The sequence below is a fragment of the Sciurus carolinensis genome, chromosome 5, assembly GCF_902686445.1.
Source record: "Sciurus carolinensis chromosome 5, mSciCar1.2, whole genome shotgun sequence".
Taxonomy (NCBI): domain Eukaryota; kingdom Metazoa; phylum Chordata; class Mammalia; order Rodentia; family Sciuridae; genus Sciurus; species Sciurus carolinensis.
In genome coordinates this window covers 60,568,366-60,594,608 of record NC_062217.1, presented here as the reverse complement: position 1 = coordinate 60,594,608, position 26,243 = coordinate 60,568,366, and the positions used below count along the sequence as shown (strand labels likewise).

The 26,243-nt window shown below is 33.0% G+C and overlaps 1 protein-coding gene across 8 annotated transcripts in view; it reads left to right on the top strand.

The window, feature by feature from the left end:
- The window catches only part of Pcdh9 (protocadherin 9), an 866,304-nt gene that overhangs the window by 553,319 nt on the left and 286,742 nt on the right, over positions 1–26,243 (top strand). For 5 of the 8 annotated variants that reach the window (XM_047552459.1, XM_047552456.1, XM_047552455.1 and 2 more), the window contains one exon: positions 9,897–10,098. In XM_047552459.1, the coding sequence (XP_047408415.1) occupies positions 9,897–10,098 (202 nt within the window). The remainder of the gene's footprint in view (positions 1–9,896; positions 10,099–26,243) is intronic. The other 3 variants (XM_047552458.1, XM_047552457.1, XM_047552453.1) reach the window with 1 other exon arrangement.

Here is a 26,243-nt window from a genome sequence, read left to right as displayed (position 1 = left end):
AAAGTTAATCATGTATTTGTGTCAGAAATAGCCTATTAGAACAGTCTTTGTTACTCTTATTCCATTCTTATTTTATTTTCATAAATTGACAATGAATTTCAATTAATGGCTGGCAACAGATCTGTGAATTGTTCTGGCATAAACTTAGCATATACAGCCCCTCCTTTTCAAAAATTTGCCTGCCTGGGTTATTGTTGATTAATACAGTGAAAGTCTCCTATTCATGAAGTGACCTTGCTTAAGTCTGCATAGCTTGAAGGCATCAGAAGGGAATCATATTGTGAAAAGGTGACACAGTGACTGGCTAAAAGCATCCTGAGAAATTATGGGAAGTAACTTAATGGATTCTACTTTTTAGAACATAATATCTTTAGGAAAGTTTGTGACATAGTTTTTATATAGTCCACTGTATGAGATGTTCCCTGAAAAGATCATGTATTAGGCCATGTCAGAAATTATTAGATTATGTGAGCTATAACCTGCTTAGTGGATTAATTCATTTGATGGATTAATAATTGCAAAGGACTACTGGGTAGTAACTGTAGACAGGTGGGGCATGGTTAAAGGAAGTAGGTCATTGGGCATGTGTCTTTGCTCCTTGCTTTTTCTACTCATGAGCTGCCATGAGCAAGCAGACAGCTTTCCTCTGCCATGCCCTTCTGTTATGATTTTCTATCTCACCTCAGGCCCGGAGCAATGGAGTCCCAAGACTATTCTGAGACCTCTAAAACCATGAGCCCCAAACAAACTTTTCCTCCTCTCAATTGGTCTTGTCAGAAATTTTGTTCGCAGTGACAAAACACTGACTGACACACCACAAGTGTATTATTAGTTGCTAGAATAGCATCTACTATGCAGTAGGGGCTCTGTACCGATTTGTTAAATGAACAGATGTGTGAGCAAGGTTAATTTTAAATGGTTTTATGTTGGAAATCAGAAAATACAAATTTTATTTTGGTTCCTTGTCATGACCTATGAATGCAAGTCACTCTACCTTATTTCATCATCTGAAAAATATGCAACAGATTAAAATAGAATATTAAATCTCTAAATAATTTTTAGCTTAAAACATAGACATAAGTTCTGCATTTGTGGAATTGTTTTAACATATGTACATCTGATAAAAAGCATAGAAGATTAACCCAATGTATCAGTTACAAATAATAAAAAGACTCCTAAAGGAATTCTATACTCAACATATATCATTTGTCACCTCTAGAAGAGTTCTTCATGATATTATGCCTTGAAAGTATTTCTTATTCTTGATAATGGGCACATGTTTAGTTATAGACATTTTTAGTTTTGCTAAATCATAAATCTAAAAATTTCACTCAGGATTTACCACTTTGATGCTCATATTTCAAATATAAATGAGAAATAGCATGTTCATTAATATTAGTTACCCTTACATTGAAACTATAAGAATCTCAATTCAAGTATGTTCTATTAAAAGTACAGATCAAAATATTTCTAATTAATATAAGAAATATTTGTATTAAACTATAATTTTAATTCTTCATAATTTTTAATAATTCTCTTTGAGATGATTTCTTTTACTACTGTGAGAATACATTTATATGTGTGTTCGCGTGTTTTAGAAATGGAAGTTAATATATTATTTCTTAAATTGGTTAAAAGAACTAAATAGAATTAAGGATAATATTTCATTGAAAATATATTTAAATAATTTCTACATATAGAGTAATACTTTAAAAATTCCTAAGTACCTTTTCGTATTTCAGTAATAGCATTTTATAATTTTTAATATGACACTTTCAATGGCAATCATTAACTAGACATGTTATTTACTAGATTTTTAATGATTGGCTTTAGTATAGGATCCATGTGTTATTTGAGGACATAGCAAGGTCTTTTATTATAATAATTTAAAAGATAGATAAAGTAAAGAATGAAAGTTAGAATAGCAAAGAGATCAGAAGATGGTTTGGCGTTCCTAAGCACAAGGGAAAGCATAACAGATTTTTCTGTTCTCTTGAATGGGATCTAATTTACACAAATTAATAAAGAGAAATAATTACAAACTAGAAAATGACTATGATATAAAGGTAATGCATAGAAATTTTAGTGTGGTCAAAATAATAAAATTAAAATCCCATGTTTATGATCAAGCAAAACTACTCTTTCCCTCTCTCTCTGTATCCTTTGAAGTACTAGGGATTGTTTAGGGGTGCTCTACCATTGAACTCCATTTTCAGTCTTTTTATTTTTTTATTTTTTTTGCTAAGTTGCCCAGTCTGGCTTCAAATTTATGATCCTCTTGCCTCAGCTTCCCTAGTAGCTGGGATTGCAGGTGTGTGCCACCATGCCTGGCTCAAACAAGTCTACTTTAAATACTTGGTACATTCATAGTTAAAAATCAGGTTATATATATTCACACAAAAAGATACATTTACACAACTGCAATCCAACTAAGTAAAACATTTACTAACCTGATTCTTATTCTTAGCAACTGCTTATAAATATTTTTCAAATTAATATTAAAAATGTAATACTTACATTTTTAAAATTAACAAAATAAATAGTTGGTTCTTTGAAAAATAAACAAAATTGATAAATCCTTAGCCACACTAACAAAGAGAAAGAGGGAGAAAACTCAAATTACTAAAATTCGGAATGAAACAAGGAAGTATCACAACAGACACGAGTGAAATACAAAACATAATTAGAAGCTATTTTGAAAATCTATATTCCAACAAAACAGAAAACTTTGAAGACATCAACAAGTTTCTAGAGACATATGAATTTCCTAAACTGAACCAGGAGGACATACACAACTTAAATAAATCAATTTCAAGCAATGAAATAGAAGAGGTCATCAAAAGCCTACCAACAAAGTCCGGGACCAGATGGGTTCTCAGCCGAGTTCTACAAAACCTTTAAAGAAGAGCTCATTCCAATGCTCCTCAAAGTATTCCATGAAATAGAAGAGGAGGGAACCCTCCCAAACTCATTCTATGAAGCCAATATCACCCTGATACCTAAACCAGACAGAGACACAACGAGGAAAGAAAATTTCAGACCAATATCCTTAATGAACATCGACACAAAAATTCTCAACAAAATTTTAGCAAATCGCATACAAAAATATATTAAAAAGACAGTGCACCACGATCAAGTGGGTTTTATTCCAGGGATGCAAGGTTGGTTCAACATCAGGAAATCAATAAATGTCATTCACCATATCAACAGACTTAAACTTAAGAATCACGTGATTATTTCAATAGATGCAGAAAAAGCATTCGATAAAATACAGCATCCCTCCATGCTCAAAACACTAGAAAAAGTAGGGATAGTGGGAAAATTCCTTAACGTTGTAAAGGTCATCTACACTAAGCCCATGGCCAATATCATTCTAAACGGTGAAAAATTGAAATCATTCCCCCTAAAAACTGGAACAAGGCAGGGATGCCCTCTTTCACCACTTCTATTCAACATCGTCCTTGAAACTCTAGCCAGAGCAATTAGACAGACCAAAGAAATTAAAGGGATACGAATTGGAAAAGAAGAACTCAAACTATACCTGTTCGCTGATGATGTGATTATATATTTAGAGGAACCTGGAAATTCCACCAGGAAAGTTTTAGAACTCATAAGTGAATTCAGTAAAGTAGCAGGTTACAAGATCAATACTCATAAATCCAATGCATTTTTATACATAAGTGATGAATCTTCAGAAAGAGAAGTTAGGAAAACTACCCCATTCACAATAGCCTCGAAAAAAATTAAATACTTGAGAATCAATCTCACAAATAAGGTGAAAGACCTCTACAATAAGAACTACAGAACACTAAAGAAAGAAATTCAAGAAAACCTTAGAAGATGGAAAGATCTCCCATGTTCCTGGATAGGCAGAATTAATATTGTCAAAATGGCCATACTACCAAAAGCGCTATACAGATTGAATGCAATTCGAATTAAAATCCCAATGATGTACCTTACAGAAATAGAGCAAGCAATTATGAAATTCATCTGGAAGAATAAGGAACCCAGAATAGCTAAAGCAATCCTCAGTAGAAAGAGCGAATCAGGGGGCATCGCAATACCAGATCTTCAACTATACTACAAAGCAATAGTAACAAAAACGGCATGGTATTGGTACCAAAATAGACAGGTAGATCAATGGTACAGAATAGAGGACATGGAAATAAACCCAAATAAATACAATTTTCTCATACTAGACAAAGGGGCCAAAAATATGCAATGGAGAAAAGATAGCCTCTTCAACAAATGGTGCTGGGAAAACTGGAAAACCATATGCAGCAGAATGAAATTAAACCCCTATCTCTCACCCTGCACAAAATTCTACTCAAAATGGATCAAAGACCTTGGAATCAGACCAGAAACCCTGCATCTTATAGAAGAAAAAGTAGGTCCAAATCTTCAACATGTAGGCGTAGGATCAGACTTCCTTAACAGGACTCCCATAGCACAAGAAATAAAAGCAAGAATCAACAACTGGGATAGATTCAAACTAAAAAGCTTTCTCTCAGCAAAGGAAACTATCAGTAATGTGAAGAGAGAGCCTACAGAGTGGGAGAATATCTTTGCCACTCATACTTCAGATAGAGCGCTAATTTCCAGAATCTATAAAGAACTCAAAAAACTGTACACCAAGAATACAAATAATCCAATCAACATCAACAAATGGGCTAAGAAAATGAACAGACACTTCACAGAAGAAGATCTACATGCAATCAACAGATATATGAGAAAATGTTCAACATGTCTAGTAATAAGAGAAATGCAAATCAAAACTACCCTAAGATTCCATCTCACCCCAATTAGAATGGCGATTATCAAGAACACAAACAACAATGGGTGTTGGTGAAGATGTGGGGAAAAAGGTACACTCATACATTGCTGGTGGGGTTGCAAATTAGTGCAGCCACTCTGGAAACCAGTATGGAGATTCCTCAGAAAGCTTGGAATGGAACCACCATTTGACCCAGCTATCCCACTCCTTGGCCTATACCCAAAGGACTTAAAATCAGCATACTACAGAGATACAGCCACATCAATGTTCATTGCTGCTCAATTCACCATAGCCAGATTGTGGAACCAACCTAGACGTCCTTCAATTGATGAATGGATAAAGAAACTGTGTCATATATATACAATGAAATATTACTCCACCATAAAGAATGATAAAATTATGGCATTTGCAGGCAAATGGATGAAACTGGAGAATATCATGCTAAGTGAGATAAGCCAATCTCAAAAAAACAAAGGACAAATGATCTCGCTGATAAGCGGAATATGATATATAATGCGGGGTGGGAGGGGTTAGGGTTAGGGTTAGGGTTATGTTTAGGGTAAGTTAGGGAAGGAGGCAAGAATGGAGGAAGGAAGGACTGTATAGAGGGAAAAGAGGAGTGGGTGGGTGGGGAGGAATGGGGAAAAATGGCAGAATGAATCAAACAACATTGCCCTGTGTAAATTTATGATTACACGAATGGTATGCCTTTACTCCACGTACAGAGAATCAAAATGTATCCCATTTGTTTACAATAAAAATAAAATAAGATAAAATAAAATGAAAAAAAAAAGAAATCCCAATAGCCAAAATAAAAAAAAAAGTATTTTACAATATTCATTGAATGCTATTACAGAATTTATTAGTCATCTACTAGGCATTTCTCTTTTTCTAACTTTTTGATATTTTTTGCAATGAAATAATGAATCTTACCAGCAAACTTGTGCTTGAAAATTTCTCTACATAATTGCACTGAATTATACACTTGAATGTGACCCATTCATTGTTAAATGCTATGCTATATCAGTAAGAAATAGAAAAGAGAAATACTCAATCACTGAGATTTCTTAGGTGATTCAGTCCTTCTGTGACTCTTGAAGAACAGTGTCCATGGCAGGTGTAACTTCCCTAGGCATCTTAAATTTTCTCTTTTCTGCCTTTCTACAAAACTGCAAGATAAATGTATTGTATAGGTGCTTGGTGATGATTCTCACATCAAACCCATGTGGACCTTCAGACTTAATGGATCCTGGACATACTCATACATGTATACATGGCACTATAAGCTTATGTCGCCTCTGATAAAAGAACAAAACTACCTGGTCAGAATTCATAGCAGCATCACTGACAGAAATAATGAGGAGCTGTCTTAGTAGTTACCTTTCCATCTCATTCTTTCTCAGGGTAGTCAGTGACCTGAAACTAACCTGTCAGTGATAAATCAGGTAGACAAAAGTGACATTTAACCACTAACCAGAAGAGCCAATATTTAATAATAATAGTAATAATAATGATAATTCCCATGGGATAAAATTTAATGGGCAATATAGATTTAGGAAAACAAAATGCAAATGTCCAAGTTCTAGAAATTCTGAAGGAGTCTCCTGAGCATGCATTGTCCCTACTCTGTGCAGAGAGGGTTTGACAACATTTACAACCTAGACTGGACATATTTCCATCAGGGTAAGCTAGGAATCCCCATTCTCAGAGGCAATAAATAAATAAAAAAAAATTATCCTTTTCTCTCTCGAATATACAATTTTAGGTTTCCTGAAATGATAAAGGTAAGCTTTGCTTTCTCTGAGGAGGAACCATGAATTCTACACTGTCTCCCCAATCCTTTACTCCTACAGAGTGTCCTCACCTTAGAAAGGGCCCTTAGCTTACTAGATCCATAGGTCCCTTGGGAAGCATGCCAAAATTCAGTGCTTCTCACATTTCTCTTCTAAAAGAATAATGCTTTTTTTCTCCGCTGTGAAAGAATCATATCTTTAAAACAAGCCAAACATTGATAGACCCAGAGGTTTAAAGAATGTAGCTTTTAAGAATTATAGCTACCTTCTATTAAGTATGTACAGCATGTCAAGTATTATATATCTGGAACACTTCTTATTTTATCTGTTTTGATCCTTAACACCAAAGGCACTATTTTCTTCTTTATTCAAAGCCAGGGAATAATTCAAGGAGATAAAGTTCCCTGAACTGTGCCAGCCTTTGCAGAGCCAGGACTACAAGCCAGGAGGCATGGTCTGACTTTCCCCTTGGTTTTCCTTAGCCCAATCTGAACAGGTGCTCTTGAGTCCTTCACGACATCCACAGACACTCTGTCTCCCAACTCTTCACTCTTCTGAATTGTTTGAATTTCAATTTACTCAGATCCTCTCCATACATCTGCCTTGATAGTTCAGACTAGAATTCCTCTAACATCCATCATAATCATGATAAATTAATGATGGATTTGCTTGATCAATTTGCTTCATATCATAATATTCATATAACAGTTCTTAGTCCACATGCATCACCACCCCCACCTTCCATCAGGCAGATAAATTGTGCACAATTCTGTCAATTAAGTCTTAAACATCTTTGCATCAAATTAATAAAGAAATAATTTCATAAATCACATAGTTTAAACATTATATCACTCTAACTTAGTCTCCTTGAAAATAAATTATACAAAATTTGTTTTATTTTTAAATTCACACTTGTAAATGTTAAGAAAATATCATAGCATAATGTATGTGAGATGGAGTCTAATAAACAGTGTTTGAAATCATTTTAGACAAATAGGTTTTGGGGGAGGTTGTAGGTCAGTGGTAGAGCACTTGCCTAGCACCTGTGAGGCACTGGGTTTGATCCTTAGCTCCACATAAAAATAAATAAATAAAATAAAGGTACGGTGTCCATCTACAACTAAAAAAATTTTTAAAAATTTGTTTCACTTTTTAATTCTTAGTGAATCATAGTAGCAGGTATATAATAGATGCTTAATAAATATTTTTTTCTAATGGACACACTGCAAGAACTGCTGCATTGCAGAATAACTGGCATTGCCTATTTTGTACATTAGTTAGGACAAAAAATTGTAATTGAGGTAACACTATGTTTAGAAAACTATCACTAATATAAATTTTCTATAACAGTTCTTAATAGTTTATGAAACTTCTAGAAATACCTTATAAATATCACAAAATTATTTGTTCCTTTAGTTTTCTCTTACATTTTGCTTTTTTCTCACTCACCTGAGTTATACCTAAGAGAAATTCCTAGAGGAATAAAACCAAAGATACTTTAAAATCTGTAGACTGTTTGGCAGAAGAGTCACTTTAAAAGCCATGTTTGATAGTCATGTACAACAGACAATCTGTTCATTGTCATTAATATTGACTTTCCCACAAAAGGGTACTGATAGAGTAAAAGCATATTGAAATACAAACAGAAAATATTGGTTTTCCCTAGAAGGTTAAATTCTTATGAGAACAGAAATAATACAATAAATAAGAATGTTAGCATGACCTTCCTTATGCAAGGAAAAATATACTTCCAATATTAATATTCATGTTTGACTTGCTTTTTCTGTAGCACTCATCTAGGCACGTGTCAAAACCTTTGAGAGGAGAAGGATGTTCATAAGATAGTTGTGCATGAAGGTGAAATGTGTTACAATGGATGCAATTAGTACCATTTATGATTATAGTTTATGTGATGTTGGAATCAGTTCATTAAAAATGTACTGAACTATCAACTCATTTCACACAGGTCATTGAACAGCAATAAAGCAGTATCAGCTCTTCTCCATTATGACTCTGAGCTGGATTTGAACCAGTGACTCATAGAAAATAGGCACTGTTCTATTGTCAGTCTATAAAACCACATTTATAGAGTTGCAGTATATCTCTCTATTGCATTTGCTTCTCACTGCCTTCCTGTTTTTTTGAAATGAATATAATCTGTAAATAGTCTCTTGAAAATCACAAACATTAGGTAGCACAAAATGATGATAGTATACATTATATATTTATATTTCATATATTTTATTTCTATATTCATAATTTTATTAAATCTGAATAAAAGGTCATGGCATGATATTGAATGATCTTTTGACTGTTAAAGCAGGATGAAAATTAAGCTCAGTAGTACAGCACAAATTTACTACTCTCATGCAATTCTCTAAGGCCTAAGTGTTCACCCCGGTTTGCTGTAAATATTCTCATGTCTTATGAATTACATCAGCTAACAGAACATTTACCAAGAGAACTAAACCGTGATCTGTACTGAAATGCATATTTTTATTTTATTAAAATAGTAACATTTATTGAAGTAAACTTACACACGTTGGCTTGCTTCTGAAAATGATATTGTGAAAATAAATGCAGAAGTAATATTCTGAAGACCTTTAAACTAAAATATTATGTAACCAAAAACTGGTTGAAATATCTGGGTCTGTGGGCAATAATAGTTTAATCATTTAATCTCTAAGTAAATATATAGTTCTTTTCATAACAGTATTTTTTCAAAGAATTTCTTTAAAAGTATTTTGTGAAAAGAACAATATCAACTGCAACTTCACAGAACTTGGTTATTTAAAATAATATTAATTAGTCGTTCCAGTATTGGTTTAGAAACACCAGATATAAAAGTTGCCCTTTAAAAACAGCAAGTAATAGTGCAGGAAATATATTGATTGCAAAAATTGTTGTAAAAACTTCAAGTAAGCACAGTGCCTGATCATTCAAAAAAATGGAATGTTGCATTATCTATGTATTTATTCAGATCTATTTGGCAAACATATTTGCATATTTCTTCTATTTAGATATTTTCTATAATTTTGTTGACTGGTATAAGTATTCTATTTTGCTGTTCTTGTAACACTTTTCAAAGACTTTGCATTAGCTTTATGATTTTGAATCATACAAGATTGAAATTATTTTTCGTACTATGCCAGTGAATATTACCTAATAAATAGAAAATAATGAATGCTTGTTCTTAGTTTTGCTTTAGTCTTATTTTGGTTTTACACTGTGCCATTTGTTGCAATGTTTTAAATTTTGTGTTCCACTGCACATAAAACGTTTTCTTTGGGAGGAGTGTTAATCAGCATGTCCTGTGGTCTTCTTTGTAGTCGCAGCGCCGTGTTACCTTTCACCTCCCCGACGGCTCCCAGGAAAGCTGCAGTGACAGTGGTCTTGGAGACCACGAGCCGGTGGGTAGTGGAACCCTGATCTCACACCCTCTTCCTCTGGTTCAGCCACAGGACGAATTCTACGACCAGGCTTCTCCGGACAAGAGGACCGAGGCAGATGGCAACTCCGACCCCAACTCTGGTAAGTTCTCTTTAGAATTTTGATCGCTTGGCATTGTTATGGTTTGGTTGTACACTGGAGGTTGTAACAGTGATCCTGGGGCATGAGTAAATGGACATTTAGTCATTCTCTGCTGGCTTTATCGTTATATTCTTTGAAATAGATCAAGTGTATTGTGCTTGATATACTGGCTGTTAAATTCCATGATTCGTCTTTATTTTATGAACCATTAAAAAAGAAGAAAAACGGTACAAGTATCGAATGAAGCCATTAGTTTTAGGATATACTGATACCAAAGCTATACAATGTGAAATCACATATTTTAGAACTGATAAAATACAGTTAATTAGAATGTAATCAAAGAACAATAAGATATATATATATGTGCATGTATGTATGTATTGTCTTATGCAATAATATTTTCCAATGAACACTTTACAGGAAAAAAATGTTAAATAGCTATTGAAGTAAGTAATGACTTTGCTTTGTATTTTCTTTTCTTCTATTTGAGTTTTGGATTCATTTTGAATGTTCAGTAAGGTGTACTCCACCAGAACCTTTCTTCTCCAGAGATCCACACCCTATCTCAGGAATAATTGTTCATTCAAAACAAATCCTATAAGGGTGCTGCTTCTTAGTTAATGGAGGAAATCTTGGGCAAAGGTTGTTTTTGTTCAATATACATATAATATGAAATTAAAAACCTCACTGAGTAGTTCACCTTTATTATAAAAAAGAAAAAAATGTTCAAAATTCTAATTCTGTTCAGTACTTCAGGGTAATGAGCATAGTTTCTATCTTATTTAAATTAAAAATTTTCTTCCAAGTGAGTGATGTAGATAGTGGGGATGGGCCAGAGGATATACAAAAAAATATCGGTAACTTTTTTGCAATTTTGCTGTGTAATTAAAACTGATCTAAAACATAGTCATCATAAAAAGAAAATATCCAAACTAAAAAAAGAGAAAAATGGTGGTCTTTTTGTTTGTTTTTTAAATTCATCTGCCTCAAACTGGTTGCCTAAAATGGGAAATGGGGTAATGGTGAATTTTTCCTAATTTCCTAGCTTTTTAACTCCTACTGCTTCAGATATTAAAGTGCCTCTGGCATTTCTGTGATTGAAGTAGGAATATCAAGAGGAGGTAAAAAGCACAAAAGGGCTTTCTTAACCAGTTTCAGCTGTGGAATTCTCCGACTTCCAGGATATTAAGATGCCTTTCTATCCAGGGAGAGAGGAGATCTCTCGTAGGTGTGCTTCTACCTGTTCCTTCCATCCTGCGTGAACCATGCCACTGTGTCTCTGGCGCCGTGGTTTTCTCATAAGCAAATGTTACACATGTGGAGTTACATTTGCATCTTCTTTCATGGTTCATGGTTAAACTCCATGCTGGCTCTGACTCTTATTATTTCATGTCCTATATGTTGTTTGTATAAGGAAAATACAGGACATACAATATCTAGCTTCTTGGCACTCATCAGTGTAAATATCAATGAATCTAAATGGCTCCACTGAACCAAACTTTCCTAGACTTAAGTGGAGAGGTGGGGGTGATACTGGTCTTGGAGATCAGGATCTAGTCCTTGGTCCCCCAGTGTTTAAGATTGAACACCCAAGAAACGCTGAGGCAAGCTGAGAAAGCAAGTTTTATTTAAGAAAGAGACAGAGGTAGCAGATTTCCCCTAAAAGAAGCGAGGCCAGAGCTTGGTGTCCTCAGGAGTGGGTATGGTGTGTCTTATAGACCCCAGAAACCCCCACCTTCTCTTTCTTCTCTTTTAAGGGCAGGAAGGAGCTGCACAGGGGCAATCTCCTTAGTAACTCCTTGTGCTAGGAAGTTAGATTCCCATCCTAGAGGTTAGCTCTTGGCAACCTATTGTCTTTTCTTTGAAACCAGCCCTCATCTTCAACTCCCATGATTCATGACCTGCACTCAGTACCCACTTCACTGCCTCACTTTCTTGAGGAATATGATATTTCCTATCCCCTAAGGCCAGGTTAGTCTGCAGGCAGGTTGCTTTTTGGCAAAGAAAGCATGTGGAGAGTCAGTATAGTGGGCTCATTTTATAGGATTATTCTCTTAAACTCATGTTCCCACAATCCTCATCTATTTGTCTCCTTACAGGGTAAGGAAAACTATAGCAGCTTTTTCTGACCTATTTTTCTATTCTACTACTTCCTTCTCTCTATTTTGAAATATCTTTTATTGTTATTAAGCTAATAGTCTAAAAACTAGTACTTCACTGCCTCTTAAACAAGTGTGTGGGACCGGTTAGATCTTCTTGTCTTTCAGTTCAAACAAAGACAAAGAAATTCACATGTTAAATATGCTAACCTAAAATGTTTTAGAACTTGTCTAAATAGTTTACCAAAGCTATTTTACAGAAGTACCTTCAAAATACTTACGTTATACCAGGTGGAGGATTTACCCTTGCCTGAAACAGTGTTTCATGATTATTATTTTTAGCAGAATGAAATAATTTAGATAAATAATATGCAGGTTAAAAGAGCACTGTGAGGTTAATCAGTGGGTTTCAGAAGTTGCTGAACTCTGGGTAATTTTCTAGTTAACTAATTGAATTAGGAATTTTAAAATATTCAACTAGAAAGCAATAGCAGGTTTTAGGATTCATTAATGAGATGGACAAAGTCACAATTATAGTTATATATTTTGTTTGTCATAGAATTGTGTCTGTGGTCAGCCAGAGCCAACTGAAGTATCTTAGTGTAAAATAGCAAAATCATGTTATATATATATCATCACTATCATAACTGCAATCTGTATGCACAAATGAAACTGACCTTTGTCCTTTGACTCCCACAATACTATGTACTAAAGACAGATGTGGAGAAAAATTATTAAATACAAATGCTCATCTAAATGCACATTTTTACAAAAACTGTAGAGCATAAATTTAAGACAAATATATGAAGATTTTCTGGAAAAATTATTACTAAAAATATGTGGTGATATTAAATTTCTTTTTATTTCATTTTATTTGTCAAGAGAATCGAGATATTTTGAATACTTTAAGCAGACCCCAGCACATTCTAGCTGTCATTTTTTCTCAAGTCATTAAAGAGAATATACATTCCAGAAAGACAAAAAATTAACAAGAATGAGACAAAATTAGTACTTTGTTGGTGGTTGGTGAATTGATCTGGACCAATGAACAGACAAGTTGTTTTTTAGACTAGAGACAATGTTCACCAATCTTCCTCCGCTTTCTTTTAAATGCACACATGAGGAAGCCCACGTTTGAATTTTCCAAACATAGAAAAAGAAAGAGAGAGAGAACATTTTCTCTAGCTTTTAAAGTATGCTTAAGTTAAATTGCCCTTGGCTAGAACTTTATCCAATATGTGTAGTTACTCACACAATGACTTTTTAGACTTGGGCAATAGCACTGGGCCAGGTGCCAAATGGGAGAAGACAAAAGAGATTCTAAAGCTAGAGAAAAAAAAAAAAAATTATACCTTTGAAGCCTGCTTTAAGAAGTCCCCAGAGTTTTTACCAATGTAGTCATATGGAAAAAGAGGTCCAAGGAATGACACAACCTTGCATATATACTCCAGCATTCAGCTCAGCATAGTGACTTCACTCAGGAGAATAATGATCCATAAAATGTCTCTTAAGCCAGAAAAAGCATGTTTCTTGGTAGAAACACACTCCTTATCCCTTACTGAAAAGAAAGAAGAGCAAGAGAGGGAAATGAGGAACCTGAAGGACCAAGGTAGCTAATAGCTCCTTAGACATTCATTGGACTTAAAATTTTAACCTTCTATATCAGCAGCCTAGAAATATTAAGAGATTCAAACTAAACTGTTTATATTTGGCTATTATTGTGGTATATTATCTTTAAATTTCACAATCCCTTTTTTAGTAATTAACTGAGGAATTCGTGAAAAGGGGGTGCAGTGGAATTGATACAGTAATCATCAGTAGCAAACATTTTGCTATATAGACCTCAACTGTTTCCCTTTCTTCACTGGAGTTTTCTGTCTGCCATCTTACAATTTTTGAAAAGCATATTTTGTAGCGAGTGAAATAGAAGCAATTACTGTCCATATTACCTGAAAAGTTACTAAGTAATATGTATTGTACCTGTCAGATCCTTATTTTTTCCCAAATATAATGTTTCTTACTTAAAAACTTATTACAAATTACTCCTAATTATAGTAACTATTTTCATTATACATTTTTTAAATAAATTAGTACAAATGGTTTCATGCAATAGAGGTTTTTGGAAACTTTGAACTTAAGTTTATGTTCTCACATCTGAATACACATATGCTATGGCATGGATACACAGTTCTGCTTTATTTCCTATTTTAAAGTTTTGGGTTGATGGCATTATACATTTCATATTACAGCCAACTTTTGCTTTATGAAAAGTAAATGATGAAGGGCTTTACATGTGTTGAAGTTTAGATATGGAGTGTCCCCCAGAATTCATGTGTTGAAGCCTTGGCATTATTATGAGGTAGTGGAATCTTTAGAAATTGGGATCCAATCAGGAGGGAGTGAGGTCATTGTGAGCATACCCCTTGATGGGAATAAGGGAACCCTATCTTTTTCTCCTGAGATTTCACTTCCCAGCCTCCATAAGGTGAACAGCTCCGCTCTACCAAGTGCTCCCCAACCAAGATATGCTGCCTCATCACAGGCCCAAGAACAAGGAAGCCAACTAACTAACCATGGACTGAAACCTATGAAACCATAAGCCAAATTCAGCCTTTCCTCCTTTATAAGTTGATTGCCTCTGGTATTTCATCACAGTAGACACAAAGCTAACACAAGATGTAAATTAAAAAATAAATGATGCACGAATTGGGCAAAAATTAGTGGGTTATAAAAGTATTATCAAGAGTAGTCTTTATTATATCAGGTTCCACTCTTAAGCCACTAAATTACATGTACTGGAAAACAGTTTTCATTTTCCCTTTCCTTTTTAAATGTATTTATTTATCTATTTATTTATTTATTTTGGTATCAGGAATTGAACCCAGGGGACTTAACCACTAAGCCACATCCCCAGCCCCCTTTTCTTTGTATTTTATTGGAGGTAGGATCTCTCTCAGTTGCTTAGGGCCTTGCTAAGTTTCTGAGGCTGACTCGAGATTTGATTGAACTCGAGATTTCCTGCCTCAACCTCCCAAGCCGTTGGGATTACAGGTGTGCTACACCGTGCCTGGTCCTTTTTAAAAATTTTAGGGGCTAGGGATATAGCTCAGTTGGTATAGTGCTTGCCTTGCAAGCACAAGGCCCTGGGTTCAATCCCCAGCACCACAAAAAAAAAAAAAAAAAAAAAAAAATTTAATCTTCATTATATTGATATGGAAGAAACTTCACTTCTCTTCCCCCTTTATTTTAGAGTTTCAGTATAATGCAAAAATAACTGCAACATTCAGACTTTTATGTCATTTGCAACTTGTATGTCAGTTTTCTCTTTTGGTCCATATGGGTCTCAAATGAGACTGTCTTTATTCCAGTCTTCCTGACCTCTTCATGAATGGCGCTGATACCATCTTCCTATGGGAGTGAAAAGAGGTTTCTCTGAGAGTGTCTATCGATTCAGTGCTTAGATGTATAGGAAGGCCCATTAACTCTCTGAAATATTCCTGCCTCCCTGGACTCTGCCATGTAATCTAGCCTCAAGGACTCTTTCATCTTAATCTTCTAGGCTGCTCTTGAGACCTAACCAGCTAATATGGGATCTCTCCTTTTTATTTCTCAGCTTTTCCTCTCTTTCCTCTTCTCAGTCAGTATAAGCAAATGTATTGAATGTCTTGTGTTGGGAATCCCCACTATTTTCCTGGATAATTTCCCTCCAAGACACAATTATTTATTTATCTGTTTACTTACTTACTTACTTATTTTGGCCTCAATAACAACCAAAAATAGTCTCATGATAGGTTTAGGACTTTGCCAAACAGCTAAATGCTTTTTTTACTGTTTCCCATTCTATCTCATCCTTATCTAAGTAGTGAATATACAGCTGATATATGAAGGATATTGAAAAGACCGGGCTAGGTAAAAGGGCGTATATAGGAAGAAAAATAACATATTAGTATTTTAAAATTATTTTCAAAAACAATTTTGTAAAATTATATTTATTGCTAAAATAATTATTTAGCATTCTAATAAAATATACTATGTATCAATGTGAAAAACAGACAAAAAAGAATTACTTTTTAACAAAGGATTTTCAAGATAACATGGTGAACAACTTTACTTCATTATTTATTAGTTAACATGAAATATAGTTTTTTTTAGTAAAATGCAAGGTATGTACTTGCTTTGACTATCACAGAATGAGTTGGTGTCCTAGAAACCAAGAATTTGGTTTGTTTATTTTTCCAGCATTATAAAAAAAAAAAAAAACTTTGGAGACAATAGGAGATAATGTCAATATGACTAGGTTTTAAATGATATGTGAAATTTGTTATTTATTTAGCTAATTATTTATTTTATTATTTATTATCAGTGATAATAGAACTGTGCTTTTGTTAAGAGAAAGTCCTCACTACTTGTGATAGATTCTGAAATATTTACAGAAGAAGCAGTGTCATGTTTAGAATTTGTTTTAAGACTCCTTCAGCAAAATAGTAATCATCATAATAATAGTAATTATAAGACTAGATTAATCAATGAAACAAGTATTTGTTAGGTCAACTGATGGCTATTTGAGTAGTTTTATACTATGGTCTCTAATTTTTTTTGCATGTTTTAAATTTTCCAAAATATTGAGCTAAAAATGTCTAAAACAGTAAAAAATTGGTAGTATAGTAAAAAAGAATCAGTATATGAACTAACAAACACGCGTTTTATTTTTTCTTCTTTACTCTCTTGTTTTGACCCAAAGATATAATTTAGTGTACAAAGATATAGGCAGATGTTTTTGTATATAATGTGCACATTTTATCCATTTAAATTTGCTTCAAATGGGGAAAGTGAAATAAAGCACAGATTTTCAAATATATGCATATTTGTAAGATGAACAGAATTTGATGATTGCCATCATTAAAGATCTTTGAAGTAAAATAAAGTCTTTCAAAATTTTCTTCTGGAATTCAGTAATAAAAACATTAACCACAAAACTGTTTCTAAGACCCTCAAGAGAACTTTAACAATAGGCAAGTCTGGTATCCCTTTGGTGACAAAATACCTGCTATCTTTACATTCTAAGCACGTTCAAATCATAGAACATATTTATCCAACTGTACCACAAATGATGCACATGTGTAATTTTTATCAATAATATTTTTTTTACTTTATTATTGTAGGCAAAGATACATTCTATTCCCAAGAAGCAGTAAATCATATTGCCATAAGAAGTTAACTTATTAACATGATGATCATAGACCATTTATTCTAAGAAAATAGTAAGGGGATTTTAAATTGAAGGTTTTTTTTTTTTTTTTTTTTTTTAAGCAGACTGAGGAAAGAATTTTACTGATTTAAAAACAGACAAAAACAATTATATGATCAGATCAGGAATGGGCTATTACCACTAATTCAGAATTAAGTCCTAATCCTGTCCCATTGAGAAATAAGAATAGTTATTTTTATTATGTGGTATGTCTTTAAATGTTATTTTAAAGGATTTTCTGATGTTTAATCATGTGCAAAATTGCAGATTAATTTTACTTTGTAAAAGCCCTTCCTTTCATGCACCTCTGATTTTACCTGAACTAAGTTATAAACCATGTTTCACTAAATACAGTTTTGACAATTGATATTTTTGGTTAGTATTTATTGAGGTCTTTTTGAGAACCAGGAATTTTAGTAGTTGTTTCGCTATGTTGTTTATGATCCCACACCAATACCGTAAATTAATAGTGTTATAAGTAAGCCATGCCTGACTCCACAGTTAATGTTTTTGCTATATAGAGAAACTGCCTTCCATGAATACATGTTTTATTGTATGGCATGACTCAACACAATTATCACTGGTGTTATATTTTAAGTTATAGGGCACTCATTTTATTTTTAATAGTAATTTTGAGAAATTGAATGTTAAGAAGTGAGTTGATTGGATAGTTAGCTATGAGCGTGAAAAACTTGTGAGAGAACTGTTTCTTCAGTTTTGGGTAATTTTCATTTTATTTTGTTTATTGTTTATTTGGGGTAATAATAAATTAAAATTAGACCTTGGTGAGACCCCATTCAGCATTACATTGTTTTGTACAGAGGCATGAAAATGGAAGTGCTTTGGTTAAGTCAACAAAGATTGTAAGTCAATAATAAGACATGCATATGAGGGGTCATGTCTGTGCTTTTTCACTGGAACCATCTTTACTTACTTCTTTTCTTCAAAGACAGTATGTTTGATTATTTAATTCATACTTGCTGCCCCCATTATTCTCTAGAACTGCTTGATCATGTTTTATGTTTCCATGCAGAGTGGTTTCTTACAGACAGTAGGCTAGCAACATTTTTTCACTGAATAAATATTTTGATATTTCACAAATACATGAAAATACAGTAAGAAAAATTAAATGTGTCCTACGATGACAAAATCATCCAGATAAACAAACACTTAGAAAGAAGTAATGTACCATATTAATTATAGTTATCTCCTCTTTTAACTGTTGATATTTTCCACAATTTTAATAATACATTTACAATTCTATTTTTCCATTGTATTGATATAACATATGAAAATGACCTGAGACAGGACCGAGGAAAAAAAGTAATTTATATTTGTATTTATAAAGTAATTTACATACACACACACACACACACATTTGTATATGTACATCATATATATTATATATATAATATGTATGCATATATATTTATATCAAGTACAAATTTACAAAATAGTCTTCCTTATATGCTTAAATATGCAAGACGCACTTGCTCAGTAAAAAAAATAAGCATTTAAAAAATTAGGCATGAGAGACAAGTTGTCATTTTGGAAAAATTAAAGCTAGTTAGTAAAATAAAGATTCAGAAAAGTCAATGAACATAAAATTACCTTATTTAACTCCAGTCCTTAAGAATTGTGTGAATTCTCTAAACTTCAGGGGGGAAAATCATAATATACCTCAAAATTAAACATAAATTAGATTTTTGTCATAATATTACATAATATTATATTAAATATTTGTGTAAATCATGATTTCTAATTTCTGTGTAAGTATTCATATTGAGAAAATTACATAAATTCAAAGAAAATTTCTCTGAGATCACATATTATAACCTGCTTATATTGGTATCCCCCATGGGATTTTTGGAATCAATTCAGGGTAATTCTACACAGTGGTCCCTGAGTTAAATAATCTACAGCCTAAGAGAATACTGTAGAGAAACGGTAATCGATCCTACTGTGATTTGAATTTAAGGTAAAAATAAGGTTCTAATAGTTCAACAATATAAGGAACATAATTTGATTACACTTTTTGTTCTATGAGAATTTAAGTTCTTCACTTTATTAATATATTTTTCTAAATCTGAGTTCAAAACTTGTCTATTAACTATTTTCATCTCAAAACTACAGAGGTCACAATATTTACTGGTTTAAAAACATCTAGATTATAAAGCACAAATTTACTACCATGTCTTTATCTTTCTGTCAGTTTGATTGCTTCATAACAGATTACCACAAACTAAGCAACCTTAAGCAACCCATTCCTCACAGTGATGTAAATCAGAAGTCACAGTGTTACTTAGATAAACTTTCTGCTAAGGATCCACAGGCTACAACTGAGATGGCCAAGCTGCATGCTCATCTGAAGGCTTAAATCAAGGAAGAATGGCTCCCAAGATTATTCAGGTTGTGGGTAGAAGTCATTTGCTTGCAGTTGTAGTATTAGAGCCCCAGTCTCTTGATGGTTGCCAGCTGGAAACTGCCCTTAATTCCTGGAAGTCAACCTCAGCTGCTGACTAGATAGGCCCCCAGCATGAGTGCTTACTTCTTCAAATCCACTTGGGAGGTTCTCTGGAGTATGTCTGCAGCAAGATAGAATTCTGTGTAACCTTTGTCACAGTCTATTGGTTAGATACAAGTCTCAGGTCTGGTCCACACTCAAAGGTAGGGGCTCATAAGAAGTTATGAACATCAGGTGTTGGGAATCTTCAAGGATCACCTTAAAGTATGCATGCTACAGTCTAATTTCAGCATTTTCCATTACTTGCTCTATTACTTTAGTCAAGATAAGATTCATCAATGTATTTACTATGTCTCTATTCATTCTGCCAACATTCCTGTAAAATTTACTTTGTTTTATTCTGCAGGTAGACATTAAAATTAAGACTCTAAAGTCAGGCAGTTTAACAATTTAATTCAAGAGTTCTCAACCTGGTTTCTTTGATCTGAAAAGCCCATGAGTATGTTTTTAGGTGACTATGAAGTTTTTGCCATTTGTGTGTGTGTGTGTGTGTGTGTGTGTGTGTGTGTGTGTGTGTGATATGTTAGGAAAATGTTCTAAACCATAAAAAGAAGCAAACATGGGCAAAAAAAAAAAAAGGGAAAGGGATGTTGAGCTATTTTTTTTTGTAGGAGAGAAGATATTGGACACCAATAACTAGTGAATTAGAATAAATGCTAATGATAAGGTATTAAAAAAGATCTTAAATTAGAATAAGTCTTGGGTCAGGAAATCAAAAAATTCAATAAATTATTATAGTTAAAGCATAAATTATCTAAATGAATAAAATATGTGCATATGAATGTACACCCTATACTTATGTATATGCAACACAGGTTTCTTGGTGTTGTAAATATCATGGCCAGTTGGACAAGCAGTGAAAATTTCATTGTCTTTGGAACTTATGAAGGTTTGATTAACTCTACCACTGTCTTGAGGTCTTTGGTTATTATCCTCCAAAAGGGAACTACTAATATCAGATAATATTGTTCTAAAATGTAACATAGTAGATGCCTAATGACTGATATTAATTGTTCAAGTAAATGAGAATTAAATGAGAGTGGATTGAGACATAGGTTGGGACCAGATTTTGAACGATGGGAAGGAAAAGTTAGCTAGCTATAGGACACAAAGGAAAAGAAATAATTAAGGGTATTTCTCAGATTTTAATTCATACTACTTATTGGAAAACTACACAATTAAATAAGTTAGAGAATACAAGAGGAAAGCTCTGACTAGGAAATTAGCATTTTTAAAATTAATTTTAAAGTTTAAACTACTGGGAAAAATTACCTGGAAACTAGGGATATGATTCTAAGTTGGAAACTGAGAACTGACAACATAGAAGGTGAATTAAATTCTGGGAGTAAATATGATAACTGGAAGAGAGAGAAGGAAACCAAAAGAGAAATCATGGCTGACCTTATCAGTTAGGTCAGGCAAAGATGAGGACCCGTGAGAGCAAAATTAAGAAGGTACTATCAAAAAAATATTGATAATTTCCTGGGATATTTGACTTATATATATAATTCATGGTGGATTTTATGTGTAATGTAGAATTTGACTAAGAATGCAGATTGTTAGTACCAACTAATCTAAATCCTAACTTATTGGCACCAGAACCACAGGAATGTTGACACAATGCAGACTTAGTGTACAGAGATGAATACTTTTAATTGTCATCAATAATGAAAGGACATAGAAGCAACAAAACTTAGACCTTAATTATTTAGTAAAAGTTTTAAGTTTAAAAAAAATTACCATTGTGAGTTTTGAATTGTAAAATTATTTGTAGACATCAGAAAAAGAAGTAAAATTCTAGAAACATTTTAGTTTCAAATTCTGAAAATTGTATCTATATTCTTTTGACGTGACTTTTTTTCTCTTTACTATATATGATTGGTGGTTCTAGCACAGTTGATTAAAGACTGATAAATTAGGGTAAAACATTTATGCACAATTATCTTCATTGTATTTCTTAAAAATACATATGCTTACTTTATGATTTTAAAGTATTTACCATAATATTGAGTTTTCAGAGTATATTCTCCATTTTATTATTATTTCATTTTAAAAGGGTGTTCAATAAAATAAGTGTTAGTGTTGTTAAAGGATTGCTATAAAATAAGCAGGAACATAAGCTATGTCTTCTGGAAGGTTTTAGATCCATGAATTTCAAATATGACATTTATTCTGCAAAAGAATTAACTTTGAGTATTCATTTCTTATATAAATGTAAATGTTATTAGTAATTATCTGATGTGTTTGAGCTTCCTTTGGGGTCACAAATACCGTGTGCTTTATAGTAGCATAGAAAATATTTGTGAGAACAATATGCCTCCTGGTGTAGAGTAATGGTAATACCAGCTGCCACTGCTATAGAATCTCATTTCAGGAGCTTCCTTCATGCAATCCATCCTTTAAGAAGTCATGAAGAGGAATGGTATTTACTTAACCCCAAAGTATAATTTTCCCTAGGGGAGAAAAACTATTCTTTCTGTATTTGTGTTTTGTAGTAATTTCTGACTAGTAAAGGTGATAGATAGGCATGACAATCAGTAGCTACATGTAAAAATAAGAACTTACTGAATATCAGTAACTTTAAAGAGCAAAATTACCTTTTTCTAAACTTTAGCATAAAAGTATCTTACAAGAAAAAATGCTAATAAGAATTTGTATTCGTAAAACAAAACTAAGATGTTTCATCTTATTTTTATATCCACAGATACAGGAATAAATAAAATTCTGAAGCTATAGAATAATTTTAAATTTTTGAAGAAATCATAGCTACTTGTCTAAAATAGTTCAAATTTCCTTAATGCTATTTTGACATGTATTCCTGTCAGTAGGTTAAGAATTATTTAGATTAGTATGATTGACAAAGCATGGATACCCAGATTTTAATAACATTAAAGTAACATTGCCAATAAAATACAGGATGGCCAGCTCAATTTGAATTTGAAATAAGCAAAGAAAAAACTTAAGTCTACTTGTATCCCAAATATTTCAGTTTTATAATGTTTCTTGCAATATGTGGGAAATACTTGATGTAAAACATTATTCATTGTTTATTGGAAATTAAAATTAAACTAATTTAACTGTCCATCCTGTGTTTTAACTGGCAACTTTACAATCTATGCAATAGTTTCAGTGCAATACAATAGTAGGGATAAAAATGCTAAGGTCAAAAATGCAAATGAAGATTAGGAGTCTAGACTATCATAAGATTTTCGTTGAGATTCCTCATGTTTAGCCAGGAGCTCATCACTAAATGTATAGTTGTTTGCATTCCCAGAAAATTCTCACACTTCAACATCAGAAGTTCAGTTTGGTCTTATTTTCATTGTTACAAATGATTTACCCCACCATGTAATGGTGACTTTGAGATTGGTTTTTTACTGTTTGTTGTCAACAGAACTTCTGGTTAAAGTGGAGTCGCTACTCCTTGTTTAATGGCCTTTTTGATATATCACATTTTTGGATCCTTATGTTTCTTTTACAAACTTTATAGTTTTCAAGATATAATTACTTCTAAAGGACCCTATGTCAACATAGGATGAGGTCAGGAGGGAGACAGACACATATTGAGACTAAATTTACTTCTGGAACTTGAAGGCATGGGTCACATACACTATGAATGCCCAAATTACATTTTTAAGACATATCAAGTAAGACACTGAGGGGAAGTGTGTGGAGGGGGTAACTACTGTAGATAAAGATTAGGAACAAATCACACCTCCTGTCTTTGCCAGATGCTTGACCTAGATCATTACACTGTGCTCCAGTTATCTCATCTGTAACATGGGATTGAGAGCAAGTCTATGTACCTCATAGACTTGTACACATTGCAGAGGGTTAATAGAACAAACAGAAAATTTCCAGGTTCATAGTAGGTTCTTCAATCATGTGAGCTTATTACTGTAAAAATTCAAGTGAAAGTAGACAGTTACTTAATCACACTCTTTTATTTCAATTCTGTTCTTTTAAGTAATATGCAGGCAGAGATCCATGAGACCAGCCTTCCCTATATTCCAATTTCTTCCCAGTTGTTTGAAGAAAGATAGGTATTGTTTGTTAGTATATCTTGAATCTCTGCCTTTCATTTCATTTACATAGACAAATTCATTTTAATAACTGTGATTTTTGCCTGAAGAATTACTCTCAAGAGTTACTCTGAATTTAGTCTAAAAAAACTTTGACTCACAACATAGAAGGAACTTAATATTTCCATACGATTGAGCATCTACAGATAAATTTGTTTAGTGTGAAATTTTGTCTAAATATATGGAATCTCAATGAAAATTTTATGATATTCTGAACTTCTAATCTTCATTTCAATTTTGGACTTTTATAGATTTATTGCTAGTAATTGGTCCAAAACCTCTTTATTGCTTTATAATAAACAATAATCTCATAATCAGTTCTGCAAAAGGAAATACACTATACTCTGAATAAATTTGACAATGAATATTTGTGCAACAGCTGCATGTTTAAAAATAAAATAACAACAATTTCTACTTAAGTGCTCATTGGAAGGAAAGAATTAAACCATGAACTTCCTAAAGCAAAGGCATTGGTTTCATTGATTTTTTTTTCATGTTTTTGTGTTTTGATATGAACAGGCATTTTATCATGACTGAGCATTCAATTGAAATACCCTTTCTCATTAGGAATACTGTAAGAAAACTTGATAAACTTCTAAAATTTTCCATGAATGAAAATAGAAATTGCTTCAGCCAAGAAAGGGAATATATTTTGTTTTGTAAGATGCAATCTTAGACTAAGCGCAGTGTGACAATTGTGAAACTATCAGAGAGACCCAAAATAGACGTAGAGGCCCCACAGAAAAAGCCCAGGCTTAGGAAAGGTTCTGTTCTACCATAGAAAGAGTAGAGCCTCATTGGAATGTTTTCTCAAAGGCCTCTTTTTAAAGGGAAATATATTTTTAAATTAAGTCAAACAGGGTCTTCATTCAGAAGAGGATGCTGAGTTCTGGTTTAAGCTGCTTAAGAAACAGCTATAGAAAATCTTAACAGTAACTCTTCAGTAATCTCTCCCAAGTCAAGACTATTGTGCAGTAGAAGATTATGACTGAAAATAAGGACTTCAGGTATTTTGAGCCAGAAATACCAATACTCCACAGGCAGTAAAATCTTGACATAAGCAGCAAGCAGCATAATAAAAAGGGAAGAGAAATTGGCCTATATTCTATCAGTTTTACGTCTTGCTAGCACAATCAGAAGGCTGTTTGGTGCTTTAGTTCATGTATTGTTCAAAAAGAGTATGGAGTGTGAAAGTATTTTACCATCTGCCGAGACTCCAGGAACACGTGCTTCAGAAACAGGCAAATTGAGGTTGGCACAGGCCTTATGATATCTGGTCGTGTGCAGAAGTCTCAATTATCTCACCCTTTCCTCTTTTCCTCTCACCTTGCCTCTCTCCCTTGCCCCTCCCTTACTCTCTATTTCTTTAAGGTAATAATATGCATATTCTAAAGGATATTAGACACATTAGTAATAGTAAATAGTGTCTGGCAGATAGCAAGAACCCAGGAATATCAGAATGACTTCTATTAGGTAATTATGAAGTGCTGTCTCTCCTTACTGGAATCAGTGTCCTCAGATTTAGTCCTTCTAATATGATACTTCTAAACAAATTTGACTTGATACACTGAAAAGACAACTTGAACAAATAAATGAAGAAAAACTTGTGCAATACTTTAATGAAGTGCCCCAATTTTAAACATTTCATAAAGTCAATTTTGACTCTTTAAAATTTCTTATTTATATTGTTTCTCAAAAATAAATAATTTTTTAAAATATGAAATGAAATATATGCATCATTATGACAGTGGAGTTGATAAATAATAAAAAGTTTTAGAATTCTCAGATGTTCAGCTATTAAAAAATCTGCTAAATGTATATAGAAAATACAAATTTTCACAAGGAATTTTTAAAACTAATAACCTGCTACTGTCTTGTGTTCATCTTCACATAATAGTAATTCATAAACTATTAAGTTATAGTCGTAGACATTTGAATTATAGGAAGGTTAACCTGTAGTGAAATAAAATTAGTATAAAGTGATAATGACAAACATTCACTTTAATGTTACAAAGTATTTTAAGTTAGCAAAAAGAATATTAAATTTGTAATAATTTAAATTGCATTCAAAATGCTATTGATACGAAAATTGAACTTTCTCTTTTTGTTGGGGTCCATTTTTCTGTTTTCAATGTCTCTGAATTGCTTTTTAATTTCCTGATCCTTGGTAGAAAGCTCAATAGGTGGTATTT